We start from the raw sequence: 15,471 nt of genomic DNA on the forward strand, positions 1-15,471 counted from the left end.
AGTCGACCCCCCACCGCTCCTGAGTCCGCTTGTAAGGCCCCAGCGTCATGCTGAGGGCTTTGCAGAACCCTGGGAGGGCTTCTGTTCCTGGGCAGGGGCTGCTTGCTGCCCTCTCTTACCCCTTCCTCTGCCCCGAGGCAGATATGACTGTCCTTTTGTCCGCTTGTTCTTATAGGACCGAAAGGACTGCGGCTGAAAAGACGGTGTCTTTTTCTGTTGGGAGGGGGTCTGAGGTAAAAAGGTGGATTTTCCGGCAGTTGCCGTGGCCACCAGATCCGATAGACCGACGCCAAATAATTCCTCCCCTTTATACGGCAATACTTCCATATGTCGTTTGGAATCCGCATCACCTGACCACTGTCGCGTCCATAAACTCCTTCTGGCAGATATGGACATCGCATTTACTCTCGATGCCAGAGTGCAAATATCTCTCTGAGCATCTCGCATATAAAGGAAAGCATCCTTTAATTGCTCTATAGTCAATAAAATACTGTCCCTATCCAGGGTATCAATATTTTCAGTCAGGGAATCCAACCAGACGACCCCAGCACTGCACATCCAGGCTGAGGCGATGGCTGGTCGCAGTATAACACCAGTATGTGTGTATATACTTTTTAGGGTAGTTTCCATTCTCCTATCAGCTGGATCCCTGAGGGCGGCCGTATCAGGAGACGGTAACGCCACTTGTTTTGATAAGCGTGTGAGCGCCTTATCCACCCTAGGGGGTGTTTCCCAGCGCGCCCTAACCTCTGGCGGGAAAGGGTATAATGCTAATTACTTTTTTGAAATTAGCATTTTTCTATCTGGGTTAACCCACGCTTCATCACATACATCATTTAATTCCTCTGATTCAGGAAAAACTACAGGTAGTTTTTTCACCCCCCACATAATACCCCTTTTTGTGGTACTTGCAGTATCAGAGATATGCAAAGCCTCCTTCATTGCCGTGATCATATAACGTGTGGCCCTACTTGAAAATACGTTTGTTTCATCACCGTCGACACTAGATTCAGTGTCTGTGTCGACCGACTGAGGTAAAGGGCGCTTTACAGCCCCTGACGGTGTCTGAGACGCCTGGGCAGGTACTAACTGGTTTGCCGGCCGTCTCATGTCGTCAACTGATTTTTGTAATGTGCTGACATTATCACGTAATTCCATAAACAAAGCCATCCATTCCGGTGTCGACTCCCTGGGGGGTGACATCACCATTATCGGCAATTGCTCTGCCTCCACACCAACATCGTCCTCATACATGTCGACACACACGTACCGACACACAGCAGACACACAGGGAATGCTCTTATCGAAGACAGGACCCCACTAGCCCTTTGGGGAGACAGAGGGAGAGTTTGCCAGCACACACCCAAGCGCTATAATATATATGGGAACAACCTTATATAAGTGTTGTTCTTTATAGCAGCTTAAATATATCAAAATATCGCCAAAAAAATGCCCCCCCTCTCTGTTTTACCCTGTTTCTGTAGTGCAGTGCAGGGGAGAGTCCTGGGAGCCTTCCTCACAGTGGAGCTGAGCAGGAAAATGGCGCTGTGTGCTGAGGAGAATAAGCTCCGCCCCCTATTTCGGCGGGCTTTTCTCCCGTAGTTTTAGATAACTGGCATGGGTTAAATACATACATATAGCCTCAATGGCTATATGTGATGTATTCTTTTGCCATAAAGGTATTAAATATTGCTGCCCAGGGCGCCCCCAGCAGCGCCCTGCACCCTCCGTGACCGCTTGGTGTGAAGTGTGTGACAACAATGGCGCACAGCTGCAGTGCTGTGCGCTACCTTCATGAAGACTGAAGAGCCTTCTGCCGCCTGTTTCCGGACCTTCAATCTTCAGCATCTGTAAGGGGGGTCGGCGGCGCGGCTCCGGGACGAACCCCAGGGTGAGACCTGTGTTCCGACTCCCTCTGGAGCTAATGGTGTCCAGTAGCCTAAGAATCCAATCCATCCTGCACGCAGGTGAGTTGAAATTCTCTCCCCTAAGTCCCTCGATGCAGTGAGCCTGTTGCCAGCAGGACTCACTGAAAATAAAAAACCTAAAAACTTTTTCTAAGCAGCTCTTTAGGAGAGCCACCTAGATTGCACCCTGCTCGGACGGGCACAAAAACCTAACTGAGGCTTGGAGGAGCCAGTACACACCACCTAATCCTAAAGCTTTATTTTTGTGCCCTGTCTCCTGCGGAGCCGCTATTCCCCATGGTCCTGACGGAGTCCCCAGCATCCACTTAGGACGTTAGAGAAATACTAATTTTACCAATGCCGAGATCACACCCCTTATATTTTTATCAGAGAGGATGGGTCTCTCTTTCTCAGCAGCTCCCTGATCCACATTTAGATGGCTTCCCACACATGGCTGTGGAAACAAACCTACTGTCTCCTTCTACCTCAAAGGCTGTAAGCCTGGTATGAGTGAGACGCCAGGTCCTGTGAAATTTGCTAACATCGGGGCGTTTTTTTGGGGGGTGAAAATGCATCTTATTCGCAATTAAATGCGAATAAGGGGGCATGAGGAGACTGTGCTGAATAATTTGATATATGATACTTGTACTTTGTGTGTGACTAAGACGCATTTTCGGCATAAGAGACTCCAGGCGCTAGAAGATTCTCACACGACCTAACGTGCAACGATGGCCTGTTTGCCACAACCTCAGCAAAGATGTATGAGGACATAACTGTATATAATATTTTGCTCTGAGGACTGTATAAGTACAAATTCATGAATAAACAAATCATACGATAACTAAGGGGGAAAAAAAGAACTTACTTGTTTCTATTTCAATGATAGCACCCACTGGCTGATCGATATACATCTGTAATACACATCGTATCCAAGCTCGAATTGACAGAGCCTGATAAGATGAATATCCAATGCCAATGAAAGAATCGGTCAATGAACTGAAGAAAAAATAGTGAAAAAGTACAAATTAGCTACAACTGTGTAATGCAGTGATCCTCAAGCTCTGTGCTTATGGCACCGTAGAATGATACAGTAGGTCTTAAAGCTATCCATGATTAAGCACAAGTGAGACTTAATTAGTACCTCAGTCAGTTTGATTATACCATAATTTCACAAGCATAGGTATCAATGAAACCTGGACTCTTAAGGTCCGTACACACTGGTCGATATATCGGCCGTTCTCTTGAACGGCCGATATATCGCGGGACCGTCGGCCAGTGTGTACGGACGATACGTCTGTGAACTCCGTCGTTCACAGACGTATTGCTTCGGTCGCGCAGCACAGCCGACGGCCAATATATCTACCGATATATTGGCGCGTCGCTGTGTGTACGGGGCGGTCGGCCGACCGCCCGTACACATGCTGTGGCGGCCGGCGGTGATTGACAGCTGAACTGGGCGGGCGTGTGTACACGCCCGCCCAGTTCATGACGTCAGTCCCCGACGGATCGGGCAGTGTGTATGCACAGCACACTGCCCGATCTGTCCATAGATATATCTGCAGATCAATTGATCTGCAGATATATCTATTAGTGTGTACCCACCTTTAGGATACCTTCAGGACAGAGTTTGTTAAACACTGGTGTAATGTAAAATATAATGCGGAAAGAACACATCATGATTACTGCTTGAAGCAATAGCGTCACCACTTCTAGAAGAGATAATGGGGGTCATTCCGAGTTGATCGCTAGCTGGCGTTGTTCGCAGCGCAGCGATCAGGCTAAAAAGCGGCATTTCTGCGCATGCGTATAGGCCGCAATGCGCATGCACGTCGTACAGGTACAAAGCCCATTGTGGTTCTGCACAGGTTGTAGCGAAGTTTTCAGTCGCACTGATGGCCGCAAGAAGATTGACAGGAAGGGGCGTTTCTGGGTGTCAACTGACCATTTTCAGGAAGTGTTTGCAAAAACGCAGGTGTGGCTGAAAAAATGCTGGCGTGGCTGGGCGGGTGTACGACGTCAAATCCGGACACGAACAGGCTGAAGTGATCGCAAGTGCTGAGTAGGTTCAGAGCTACTCTGAAACTGCACAAAACTTTTTTTTTTGCAGAGCTCGGCTGCACATGCGTTCTTACTTCTGCTAAGCTAAAATACACTCCCCAGTGGGCGGCGGCATAGCGTTTGCACAGCTGATTAAACTAGCTAGAGAGCGTTCAACTCGGAATGACCCCCAATATACAGTGCATCCGGAAAGTATTTACAGCACTTCACTTTTTCCACATTTTGTGATGTTATAGCCTTATTCCAAAATGGAATAAATAAATCTTTTCCCTCCAAATTCGACACACAATACCCCATAATGACAATGTGAAAAAAGTTGGTTTTTTTTATTTTTTATTTTTTTAGATTTTTGCAAATTTAGTTAAAAAAACAACAACTAAGAAGTCACATGTACATAAGTATTCACAGCCTTTGCCATGAAGCTCAAAATTTATGGCAGACTTACCGTTGATAACTATTTCTCCTAAGTCCACAGGATAACATTGAGATATGAGGTAGCGACAGCGGATTGGCACCAAACGATCAAAGCTTTCGACCTCCCAGAATGCAACGGGCCCGTCCCTATTTCAGGCAAATCAGTTGTTTACCAAAGATTAAGGCAGGAGCATCATAGAGAGCCCTAATCAGGCGAGAAGAACACACATGCACACCCTTCCGTACAAGACGGAAGAAGTTAGTGAGTGAAAGGATCCTCAAATCAGGTGCGTCAGGGTGGGATCCCTGTGGAGAAATAGAGTTATCAACGGTAAGTCTACCATAACGATTATTTCTCTGGCAGGGTCCACAGGTTAGCCATAGGATAATATTGGGATGTCCCAAAGCAATTTAGTGGTGGGGACGCTCCTGACTAGACAGGAGAAGTCTTTGCCCGAATTCAGTGTCCTGAGAAGCAAAGCATAATGTCTAATGAATGTGTTAATGGAAGACCATGTGGCTGCCTTACATATCTGTTCTGCTAAAGCACCACGTTGTGCTGCCCATAACGTACCTACATTACGAGTAGGGTAAACAGAGACATTAGCCAAAACAGGAAGATCAGCTTGAGAATATGCTTCTGAAACAGTCATTCGAAGTCACCTTGCCAGTGTCTGCTTATCAGCGGGCCATCCTCTTGTGAAATCCATAGAGAATGAAGAGAGTGTCTGTTTTTCTGATGGCACTGGTACGATCCACGTAGATCCTTAAAACACGGACTACGTCCAACAATGCATCTCCCGCAGAAAGGTCCGGCCCTTGGAAGGCCGGCACTAAAAATAAGATTTTACTTACCGGTAAATCTATTTCTCGTAGTCCGTAGAGGATGCTGGGACTCCGTAAGGACCATGGGGAATAGACGGGCTCCACAGGAGATAGGGCACTTTGAGAAAGCTTTGGACTCTGGGTGCACTGGCTCCTCCCTCTATGCCCCTCCTCCAGTCCTCAGTTAGGGAAACTGTGCCCAGAGGAGATGGACAGTACGAGGAAGGATTTTTGTAAATCTAAGGGCGAGATCCATACCAGCCACACCAATCACACCGTATAACTTGTGATACACTACCCAGTCAACAATATGAACAACAACATAGCCTCGGTTCAACCGATAAACTATAACATAACCCTTATGTAAGCAACAACTATATACAAGTCTTGCAGAAGAAGTCCGCACTTGGGACGGGCGCCCAGCATCCTCTACGGACTACGAGAAATAGATTTACCGGTAAGTAAAATCTTATTTTCTCTAACGTCCTTGAGGATGCTGGGACTCCGTAAGAACCATGGGGATTATACCAAAGCTCCCAAACGGGCGGGAGAGTGCGGATGACTCTGCAGCACCGATTGAGCAAACAGGAGGTCCTCCTCAGCTAGGGTATCAAACTTGTAGAACTTTGCAAAGGTGTTTGAACCCGACCAAGTAGCAGCTCGGCACAATTGCAATGCCGAGACCCCTCGGACAGCCGCCCCAGAAGAAGAGCCCACTTTCCTAGTGGAATGGGCCTTAACCGATTTAGGCAATGGCAAACCTGCCGTAGAATGCGCCTGCTGAATCGTATTACAGATCCAGCGAGCAATAGTCTGCTTTGAAGCAGGAGCGCCAACCTTGTTGGCCGCATACAGAACAAACAGAGCTTCAGTCTTCCTGATTCTAGCTGTTCTGGTCACATAAATCTTCAAAGCCCTGAACACATCCAGGGACTCGGAATCCTCCAAGTCCCGTGTAGCCACAGGCACGACAATAGGTTGGTTCACATGAAAAGATGAGACCACTTTTGGCAGAAAGTGAGGACGAGTCCTCAACTCTGCCCTATCCACGTGAAAAAACAAGTATGGGCTTTTATGTGATAAAGCCGCCAATTCTGAAACACGTCTTGCCGAAGCCAATGCCAACAACATGACCACTTTCCACGTGAGGTATTTCAACTCCACAGTTTTGAGTGGTTCAAACCAAGGTGACTTGAGGAAAGGTAACACCACGTTAAGATCCAAAGGCGCCAACGGAGGCACAATATGCAGCACACCCTTCACAAAAGTCTGTACTTCAGGAAGAGAGGCTAATTCTCTTTGAAAGAAAATGGATAAGGCCGAAATTTGGACCTTTATGGACCCTAATTTTAGGCCCAAAGTCACTCTTGTTTGAAGGAAGTGAAGTAGACGGCCCAAATGGAACTCCTCCGTAGGAGCAGCTCTGGCCTCACACCAAGAAACATATTTTCGCCATATACGGTGATAATGTTTTAACGTCACGTCTTTCCTAGCCTTGATCAGGGTAGGAATGACCTCCTCCGGAATCTCTTTTTCCGCTAGGATCCGGCGTTCAACCGCCATGCCGTCAAACGCAGCCGCGATAAGTCTTGGAACAGACAGGGCCCCTGCCGCAGCAGGTCCTGCCTTAGAGGAAGAGGCCACGGATCTTCTGTGAGCAACTCTTGCAGCTCCGGATACCAAGTCCTCCGTGGCCAATCTGGAACAATGAGGATTGTTCTGACCCTGCTTATTCTTATTATTCTCAACACTTTGGGTATGAGAGGAAGAGGAGGAAACACATCGACCGATCTGAACACCCAAGGTGTCACCAGAGCGTCCACCGCTACCGCCTGAGGGTCCCTTGACCTGGTGCAATACCGCTTTAGCTTTTTGTTGAGACGGGATGCCATCATGTCTATTTGAGGCAGTCCCCACCGACCCGTGATCTGTGCGAAGACTTCTTGATGAAGCCCCACTCTCCCGGATGCAGGTCGTGCCTGCTGAGGAAGTCCGCCTCCCAGTTGTCCACCCCCGGGATGAACACTGCTGATAGCGCGCTTACATGGCCTTCCGCCCAGCGTAGAATCCTGGTCGCTTCTGCCATGGCCACTCTGCTCCTCGTTCCGCCTTGGCGGTTTATTTGAGCCACTGCCGTGACACTGTCTGACTGACTGAATCAGAACCGGTCTTTCCCGAAGCAATTCCTCCGCTTGACGCAGGGCGTTATATATGGCCCTCAACTCCAGGACGTTGATGTGGAGACAAGTCTCTAGATTTGACCAGAGACCTTGGAAATATCTTCCCAGTGTGACTGCTCCCCAGCCTCGGAGGCTTGCGTCCGTGGTCACCAGGACCCAGTCCTGAATGCCGAACCTGCGACCCTCTAATAGGTGAGCACTGTGCAGCCACCACAGGAGAGATACCCTGGTCCTGGGAGACAGGGTGATCCTTCGATGCATTTGTAAATGGGACCCGGACCACTTGTCCAAGAGGTCCCATTGAAAAGTCCTCGCATGGAACCTGCCGAAAGGGATGGCCTCGTATGAAGCCACCATCTTCCCCAGGACTCGCGTGCAATGATGCACTGAAACCTGTTTTGGTTTTAATAGGTTCCTGACCAGGGCTATGAGCTCCTGAACCTTTTCGACCGGAAGAAAAACCTTTTTCTGGTCTGTGTCTAGAATCAGGCCCAAAAAAGTCATACGCGTTGTCGGGACTAGCTGGGACTTCGGTATATTGAGAATCCAGCCGTGTAACTGCAACGTCTTCATGGACAGAGACACGCTGTCCAGCAACCTCTCCCGAGATCTCGCCTTTATGAGGAGATCGTCCAAGTATGGGATAATTGTGACCCCCTGCCTGCGCAGGAGCACCATAATTTCCGCCATTACCTTGGTGAAAATTCTCGGGGCTGTGGAAAGCCCAAACGGCAACGTCTGATATTGGTAGTGACAGTCCTGCACTGCAAATATCAGGAACGCCTGATGAGGGGGGAATACCAGAACATGAAGGTAAGCATCCTTTATGTCCAGGGACACCATCCAATCCCCCCCCTCCAGGCTGGCGATGACCGCCCTGAGTGATTCCATTTTGAACTTGAACCTCTTCAAGTACAGGTTCAGGGATTTTAGGTTTAAAATGGGTCTGACCGAACCGTCCGGTTTCGGGACCACAAACAGGGTTGAGTAATATCCCTCTCCTTGCTGGAGATGAGGAACTGTGACAATCCCCTGTTGAATATACAATTTTTGGATTGCTGCCAATACTAGCTCCCTCTCTGACGGGGAAGCCGGCAGAGCCGACTTGAAAAACCGGCGAGGAGGCAAGTCTTCGAATTCCAGCCTGTATCCTTGCGAAACAATCTCTAATGCCCAGGGATCCACCTGCGAGTGAACCCAGCCGTGGCTGAAAAACCGAAGACGAGCCCCCACTAGATCTGTCTCCCCCCGGGAAGCCCCAGCGTCATGCGGTGGACTTTGCAGACGCAGGGGAGGACTTCTGCCCTTGGGAACTAGCTGTGTGCAGCTTCTTTCCCCTGCCTTTCCCTCTGGCAACAAAGGACGATCACCGTACTTTTTTGTTTTTATTGGAATGAAAGGACTGCATGTGATAATGAGGTGCCTTTTTTGTATGCTGCGGGGGGACATAAGGTAAGAAATTCGACTTACCAGCCGTAGCAGTAGAGACAAGGTCCGAGAGGCCGTCTCCAAACTCCTCCTCCCCTTTGTAAGGCAAGGACTCCATATGCCGCTTTGAATCGGCGTCTCCCGTCCACTGTCGGGTCCACAAGAGCCGCCTAGCAGAAATAGACATAGCATTTATTCTGAAGCTTAATGAACAAATGTCTCTCTGAGCATCCCTCATATACAAGGCAGCATCTCTGATATGCTCTATGGTCATTTGAATGGCATCCCTATCTAAGGTGTCAATCTCCGTAGATAAGGAATCTGCCCATGCCACAACCGCACTACAAACCCAGGCCGACGCCATAGCCGGTCTAACAATAGTACCTGAATGAGTGTAAATGTGCTTCATGGTAATTTCCTGCCTGCGATCAGCAGGATCCTTGAGGGAAGCCGTATCCTGAGAAGGCAGTGCCACCTTTTTGGACAAGCGTGTCAGCGCCTTGTCTACTTTAGGCGAAGATTCCCATCGTATCCTATCCGTTTGTGGAAAAGGATACGCCATAAGAATCCTTTTGGGAACTTGTGGTCTCCTATCCGGAGATTCCCAAGCCTTTTCGCACAATTCACTCAGTTCAAATGAGGACGGAAAGGTGACTTCAGGCTTTTTCCCTTTATACAGGTGTACCCTCGTGTCAGGGACAGGGGGTTCCTCAGTAATATGCAAAACCTCTTTAATGGCAATAATCATGTACCGAATACCTTTTGCCACCCTCGGCTGTAATTTTGCATCTTCATAGTCGACACTAGAGTCATGTGGTCATAGAGTCATAGGGTGCGCTTCTGAGACCCCGGAGGGCCTGGCGCCACAGGGACAGGCATGGACTGGCTACCTGACTGATCCCTAGCTTCAGCCTTGTCTAACCTTTTATGCAATAGATTGACATTTGCATTCAAGACATTCAGCATATCCACCCATTCCGGTGTCGGTGTTGCCGACGGCGACATGACATTCAAGCACTCCCCCTCCACATTAAGCGAGCCTTCCTCGTCAAACATGTCGACACACGCGTACCGACACACTTCACACACACAGGGAACCTCTTTTCTGAAGACAGTATCCCCTTCAAGGCCCTTTGGAGAGACAGAGAGAGAGTATGCCAGCACACACCCCAGCGCAATGACCCTGGAGACCAACACAAAATGTTTTCCCCCCAGCCGCGCTGTATAATATGTTATCCGCCAATTATGTGCCCCCCCCCCCTCTCTTTTAAACACCCCTTCACCGTGTGTAAGCAGGGGAGAGTCCGGGGAGCTTCCTCTCAGCGGTGCTGTGGAGAGAAAATGGCGCTGGTGAGTGCTGAGGGAGAAGCCCCGCCCCCTCAGCGGAGGGCTTCTGTCCCGCTCAAACTTACTAAAATATGGCGGGGGCTCTTTTATATACATGTACAGTGCCCACCTGTACATGTATATTGTCTTTTGCCATAATAGAGGTGTTATATTGCTGCCCAGGGCGCCCCCCCCTGCGCCCTGCACCCTTACAGTGACCGGAGTATGTGAGGTGTATGGGAGCAATGACGCACAGCTGCAGTGCTGTGCGTTACCTCAGTGAAGCTGAAGGCTTCTGACTTCGGTTCTTCTGGCTCTGTGAGGAGAACGGCGGCTCGGCTCTGGGGGTGGACGCCCAGTAAGAACCTGTGTTCACCCCCTCTGGAGCTAATGGTGTCCAGTAGCCGAGGAAGCAGAGCCTATCTTAGACAAGAAGGTCTGCCCCTCTCTCCTCAGTCCCTCGATGCAGGGAGCCTGTTGCCAGCAGTGCTCCCTGTAAAAAAAAGTAGAAAAAAATCCAAACAAAAATGCTTCTAGGCAGAGAACTCAGGAGAGCTCTCTGCAGTGCACCCATCCTGCTCTGGGCACAGTGTAAAACTGAGGTCTGGAGGAGGGGCATAGAGGGAGGAGCCAGTGCACACCCAGAGTCCAAAGCTTTCTTAAAGTGCCCTATCTCCTGCGGAGCCCTTCTATTCCCCATGGTCCTTACGGAGTCCCAGCATCCTCAAGGACGTTAGAGAAATTTCTTTGTTAATGTGGAATTTAGACACCACCTTAGGAAGATACCCAGATTTGATTCTGAGAACCGCTCTATCTGGATAAAAAACACAAAAAAATCAGAAAAGGAGGGCGACATAACGCCTCTAAATCTGAAACTCTTCTAGCTGAAGCAATAGCCAGTAGAAAGAGAACTTTAGCTGTCAACCATTTAAGATCCACTTGTTTTAGTGGTTCAAATGGGGCAACTTGAAGGGCCTTTAGGACTAAACTTAAATCCCAAGGCACTGTAGGAGGAACAAAAGGAGGTTGAATGGACAGCATCCCCTGGAAAAAAGTGCGCACATCCTGTAGGTTAGCAATTTTCTTTTGGAACCATACAGTCAGTCAATCTTGACACTTGCACTCTCAAGGAAGCCACACTTAGACCTTTGTCCATTCCTGCTTGAAGGAATGCTAGGGTTCTGGAAACTCTTAAAGACCTAGGGTGAAATTTCCGGTCACTGCACCATTGAATATAGGCTTGCAATATTCTGTGATAAATGCGAGCTGAGGAAGGTTTCCTTGCTCTGAGCATTGTTTGAATTACCTGTTGTGAGAATCCTCTTGCTTTCAGGATGGAAGTCTCAAGAGCCACGCCGTCAAAGACAGTTGATCTAGGTGCTTGTGATAGCAAGGACCATGAGACAGTAGATCTGGACGTTGAGGGAGTAGGAATGGAACATCCATCGACAGCCTCTGCAGATCTGTTTACCAATATCTTCTGGGCCAAGCCGGAGCTATTAGTATCACGGCACCCCTTCCTTGTTTTGCCTTTCGCATTACCCTGGGCAACAGGGCGATTGGTGGAAACACATAGGCCAGACGAAAGTACCATCTCACGGACAGGGCATCCACAAAGATAGCTTTGGGATATGCAGGAACTTTGCTGTTCTAACTGGACGCCATGAGATCTATCTCTGGTAACCCCCACCTGTCTACCAGAACTTGGAAGACCTCGGGTGTAAAGCCCATTCGTTTGCACGACTGGCGTGTCGACTGAGAAAATCCGCTTCCCAGATTAGGACTCCCGAAATGAACACTGCGGACAAGGCTGGATGATGAAGTTCTGCACACTTTAACGTGCGATTTACCTCCTTCATTGCATTTTGGCTGCGAGTTCCTCCCTGATGGTTGAGGTACTGTATGCTACTGCTGTTGCATTGTCCGAACGGATTTGGACTGGTTTCCCTTGAAGGATGTCTTTTCCCTGAATAAGTGCCATATATATGGCCCGAAGATCCTATATATTTATTGGCAGGCAACTTTTTTCCTTGGTCCAGTGCCCCTGGAAGCAACTCCTTCATGACACCGCTCCCCAGCCCTGAAGGCTGGCATCCGTTGTCAGAATTTCCCTATCTGATATCCAAAAGGGTCTCCCTGTGTCCAGATGGGATGTGTGTAGCCACCAGGTTAATGACCGTCTTACTTACAAAGGAAGGACCGTAATCTGCATTTTTATTGTCCGATGAAAACCATTCTATTTGGAAAGGATCAGACGTTGCAGAGGCCTCGAGTGCAACTGAGCATACTCCACCATGTCGAATGTCGTCACGATTAACCCCATCACACGCATTGCTGCGTGAATGGATACTTTTTGACTGTGTAGCAGCTCCTGAATCCTTTACTGAATTATGGATATTTTGTTCAGAGGTAAAATTACTCTCTGAAGACCCAAATCCAACACAACCCCCAAGGGAGTAATCCATTGTGACAGAACCAGGGACGACTTTGCCCAATTTATGAGCCAACCGTGTCTCTGCAAACAAGCTATTGTCAGATGACACTGAAGCAATTCCTGAGATTGTGCCAGGATTAATAAATTGTCGAGGTGTGGAAAAATCCTTATCCCCTGTTGACGGAGATAAGAAGCCATTACCACCATAATTTTGGTGAATACTCTGGGAGCTGTGGCCAGTCCAAATGGTAGGGCCTGAAACTGAAAATGTTGCTGGAGGATAGCAAACCTGAGCTAGCGCTGATGGGACAGTGCTATAGGAACATGTAGGTAAGTATCCTGGATATCCAGGGCTACTATAAAATCCTCCGGATGCATGGGCAAAATAATGGATCGTAAAGTCTCCATATGAAACTGAGGCACCCAAATGTACTTGTTCAGCGCTTTGAGATCGAGTATGGGCCTGAACGACCAGTTTGGCTTTTGAACTAGAAACAGGTTGGAATAAAAACCTTGTTCTTGTTGCTGCCTTTAGGAACTGGAATTATCACTCCTGACTGAAGCTACTTCTGAACTGCCTCTTGCAAAGTCCTGGCATTCGTTTCACTGAAGACGGGCTGGTACAAAGAAACCTTTGAGGAGGGTGTTTCTTGAAAGCAAATGCATAACCGTGAGATACCGCTTCTTGCACCCAGGCATTTGTGGTGGACTGCTGCCAGATCTGTGCAAAATGATGAAGTCGGCCTCCCCCCCTTGGGTCCCCCAGGTAGAGGCACGCACCATCAGGCTGATAGCTTATCTTCTGATTTGGAAGTAGGCCCTCTGGTAGCCCAATGCTTTTTTCATTCGTACTCAAAAGGTAGAGACTTAGTCTGTATCACCTGGCTCAGGAGAGTGGGATACAGGGAGACTTCACCCGCTTCCAGGATCGATCAATACTTTAGTGAACGCCGAGTGGATCCAGACGCTATTGGTATCCGTTCACATGGTCGACCATGTTATGGTCAACAGTCATTAGGTCGACCACTATTGGTCGACATTGACATGGTCGACACATGAAAATGGTCGACACATGAAAGGTCGACATGATTTTTTAAACTTTTTTTTTTCTTTTGGGGAACTTTTCCATACTTTACGTTCCACGTGGACTACGATTGGAACGGTAATATGTGCAGAGCAAAGCGGTAGCGGAGCGAAGGCACCATGCCCGAAGCATGGCGAGCGAAGCGAGCCATGCGAGGGGACCTGGTGCACTAATTGGGGTTCCCAGTCACTTTACGCAAAAAAAACGACACAAAAAAGGTAAAAAAAATCAGGTTGACCTTTTCATGTGTCGACCATGTGTCCATGTCGACCATGTCAACGTCGACCAATAGTGGTCGACCTAATGACTGTCGACCATAACATGGTCGACCATTCATACCGTAACCACGCTATTAGTGTACACAACCGCCCCGTGAACCTACAGTGAACAGACGCTCAAGTGAACACCGACGCACCAGTTATACAGCCGTCTATAAATTGAAAATAGAGGCGCTCATGAGAATCACATACCAAAATATCACAGGTTCAATATCAGCCAAGGAATAAATAGTAATGATAATAAGAAAATATAAAATACATATGTTTATTAATAGTAATATAGAAATACTATTTCATAATGGATAATTCAATATTCCATATGATTTTAGCAGAATATATAATATACAAAAATTTAAAAATAGCATGGATTATCTAAATCCAGAGTGTATTATTATACTTGAGAAATCACTGAACAGTATGGTTCAAAATGGTATGTATCAGAATGTTGCAGTCTCTTGGAGAATCACTGTTGCCACAGCTGCTACAGGTGAATCCTAAATGTGTCACATTGACTGCACGTATTAATTGATAGTCAGCATGAATAAATGTATGAAATACCTCTCCACAAGGGCTGGTGAACCCGAGCGTCCCCGGGTGAGTCCAAAAGTTGCCCAGTAATTGAAAAAGCTGGAAGGTACGTGGGATATCTGGATCTTTCAGCCAGCTGCACCGATTATTGGTTACCCTGCTTGTTACACCTTGCAGGTGCTTCGTGCGGGTGATTGTAACAGCAAGTAGTGTGGCTGCTGGATCGGGTGATGTATTGAGCCCGGGTATAGATGTGCGTACCTTCCAATCTACCTGGACGTGCACCGTCCGCCGGTAGAGACCAACGTGGGGAGCGCTGGAAGTGATTGCCGTGTCAGTGCGGCGTCTGCAGTTGATCGTGCGGCCACGTAGAAAGCCGTCCACGGCTGTTGTTAGTAGGGCCGGGTGGAGTGGCTATGGCTTGAGTGCGTCCTGGAGAAATGTTCAGTGATTTCCAAAAAGGAGGAGGAGTCCTGACGCGTTTCGTCACGTGACCCGTGACTTTTTCACTTTGAAAAAGTCACGGGTCACGTGACGAAACGCGTCAGGACTCCTCCTCCTTTTTGGAAATCACTGAACATTTCTCCAGGACGCACTCAAGCCATAGCCACTCCACCCGGCCCTACTAACAACAGCCGTGGACGGCTTTCTACGTGGCCGCACGATCAACTGCAGACGCCGCACGGACACGGCAATCACTTCCAGCGCTCCCCACGTTGGTCTCTACCGGCGGACGGTGCACGTCCAGGTAGATTGGAAGGTACGCACATCTATACCCGGGCTCAATACATCACCCGATCCAGCAGCCACACTACTTGCTGTTACAATCACCCGCACGAAGCACCTGCAAGGTGTAACAAGCAGGGTAACCAATAATCGGTGCAGCTGGCTGAAAGATCCAGATATCCCACGTACCTTCCAGCTTTTTCAATTACTGGGCAACTTTTGGACTCACCCGGGGACGCTCGGGTTCACCAGCCCTTGTGGAGAGGTATTTCATACATTTATT

The 15,471-nt window shown here is 48.5% G+C and overlaps 1 protein-coding gene across 2 annotated transcripts in view; it reads right to left on the reverse strand.

The window, feature by feature from the left end:
- Positions 1-15,471, reverse strand: part of MMS22L (MMS22 like, DNA repair protein) — a 457,009-nt gene that overhangs the window by 94,168 nt on the left and 347,370 nt on the right. For both annotated transcript variants that reach the window (XM_063917017.1, XM_063917018.1), the window contains one exon: positions 2,773-2,903. In XM_063917017.1, the coding sequence (XP_063773087.1) occupies positions 2,773-2,903 (131 nt within the window). The remainder of the gene's footprint in view (positions 1-2,772; positions 2,904-15,471) is intronic.

Source organism: Pseudophryne corroboree, chromosome 4, assembly GCF_028390025.1.
Source record: "Pseudophryne corroboree isolate aPseCor3 chromosome 4, aPseCor3.hap2, whole genome shotgun sequence".
Taxonomy (NCBI): Eukaryota; Metazoa; Chordata; class Amphibia; order Anura; family Myobatrachidae; genus Pseudophryne; species Pseudophryne corroboree.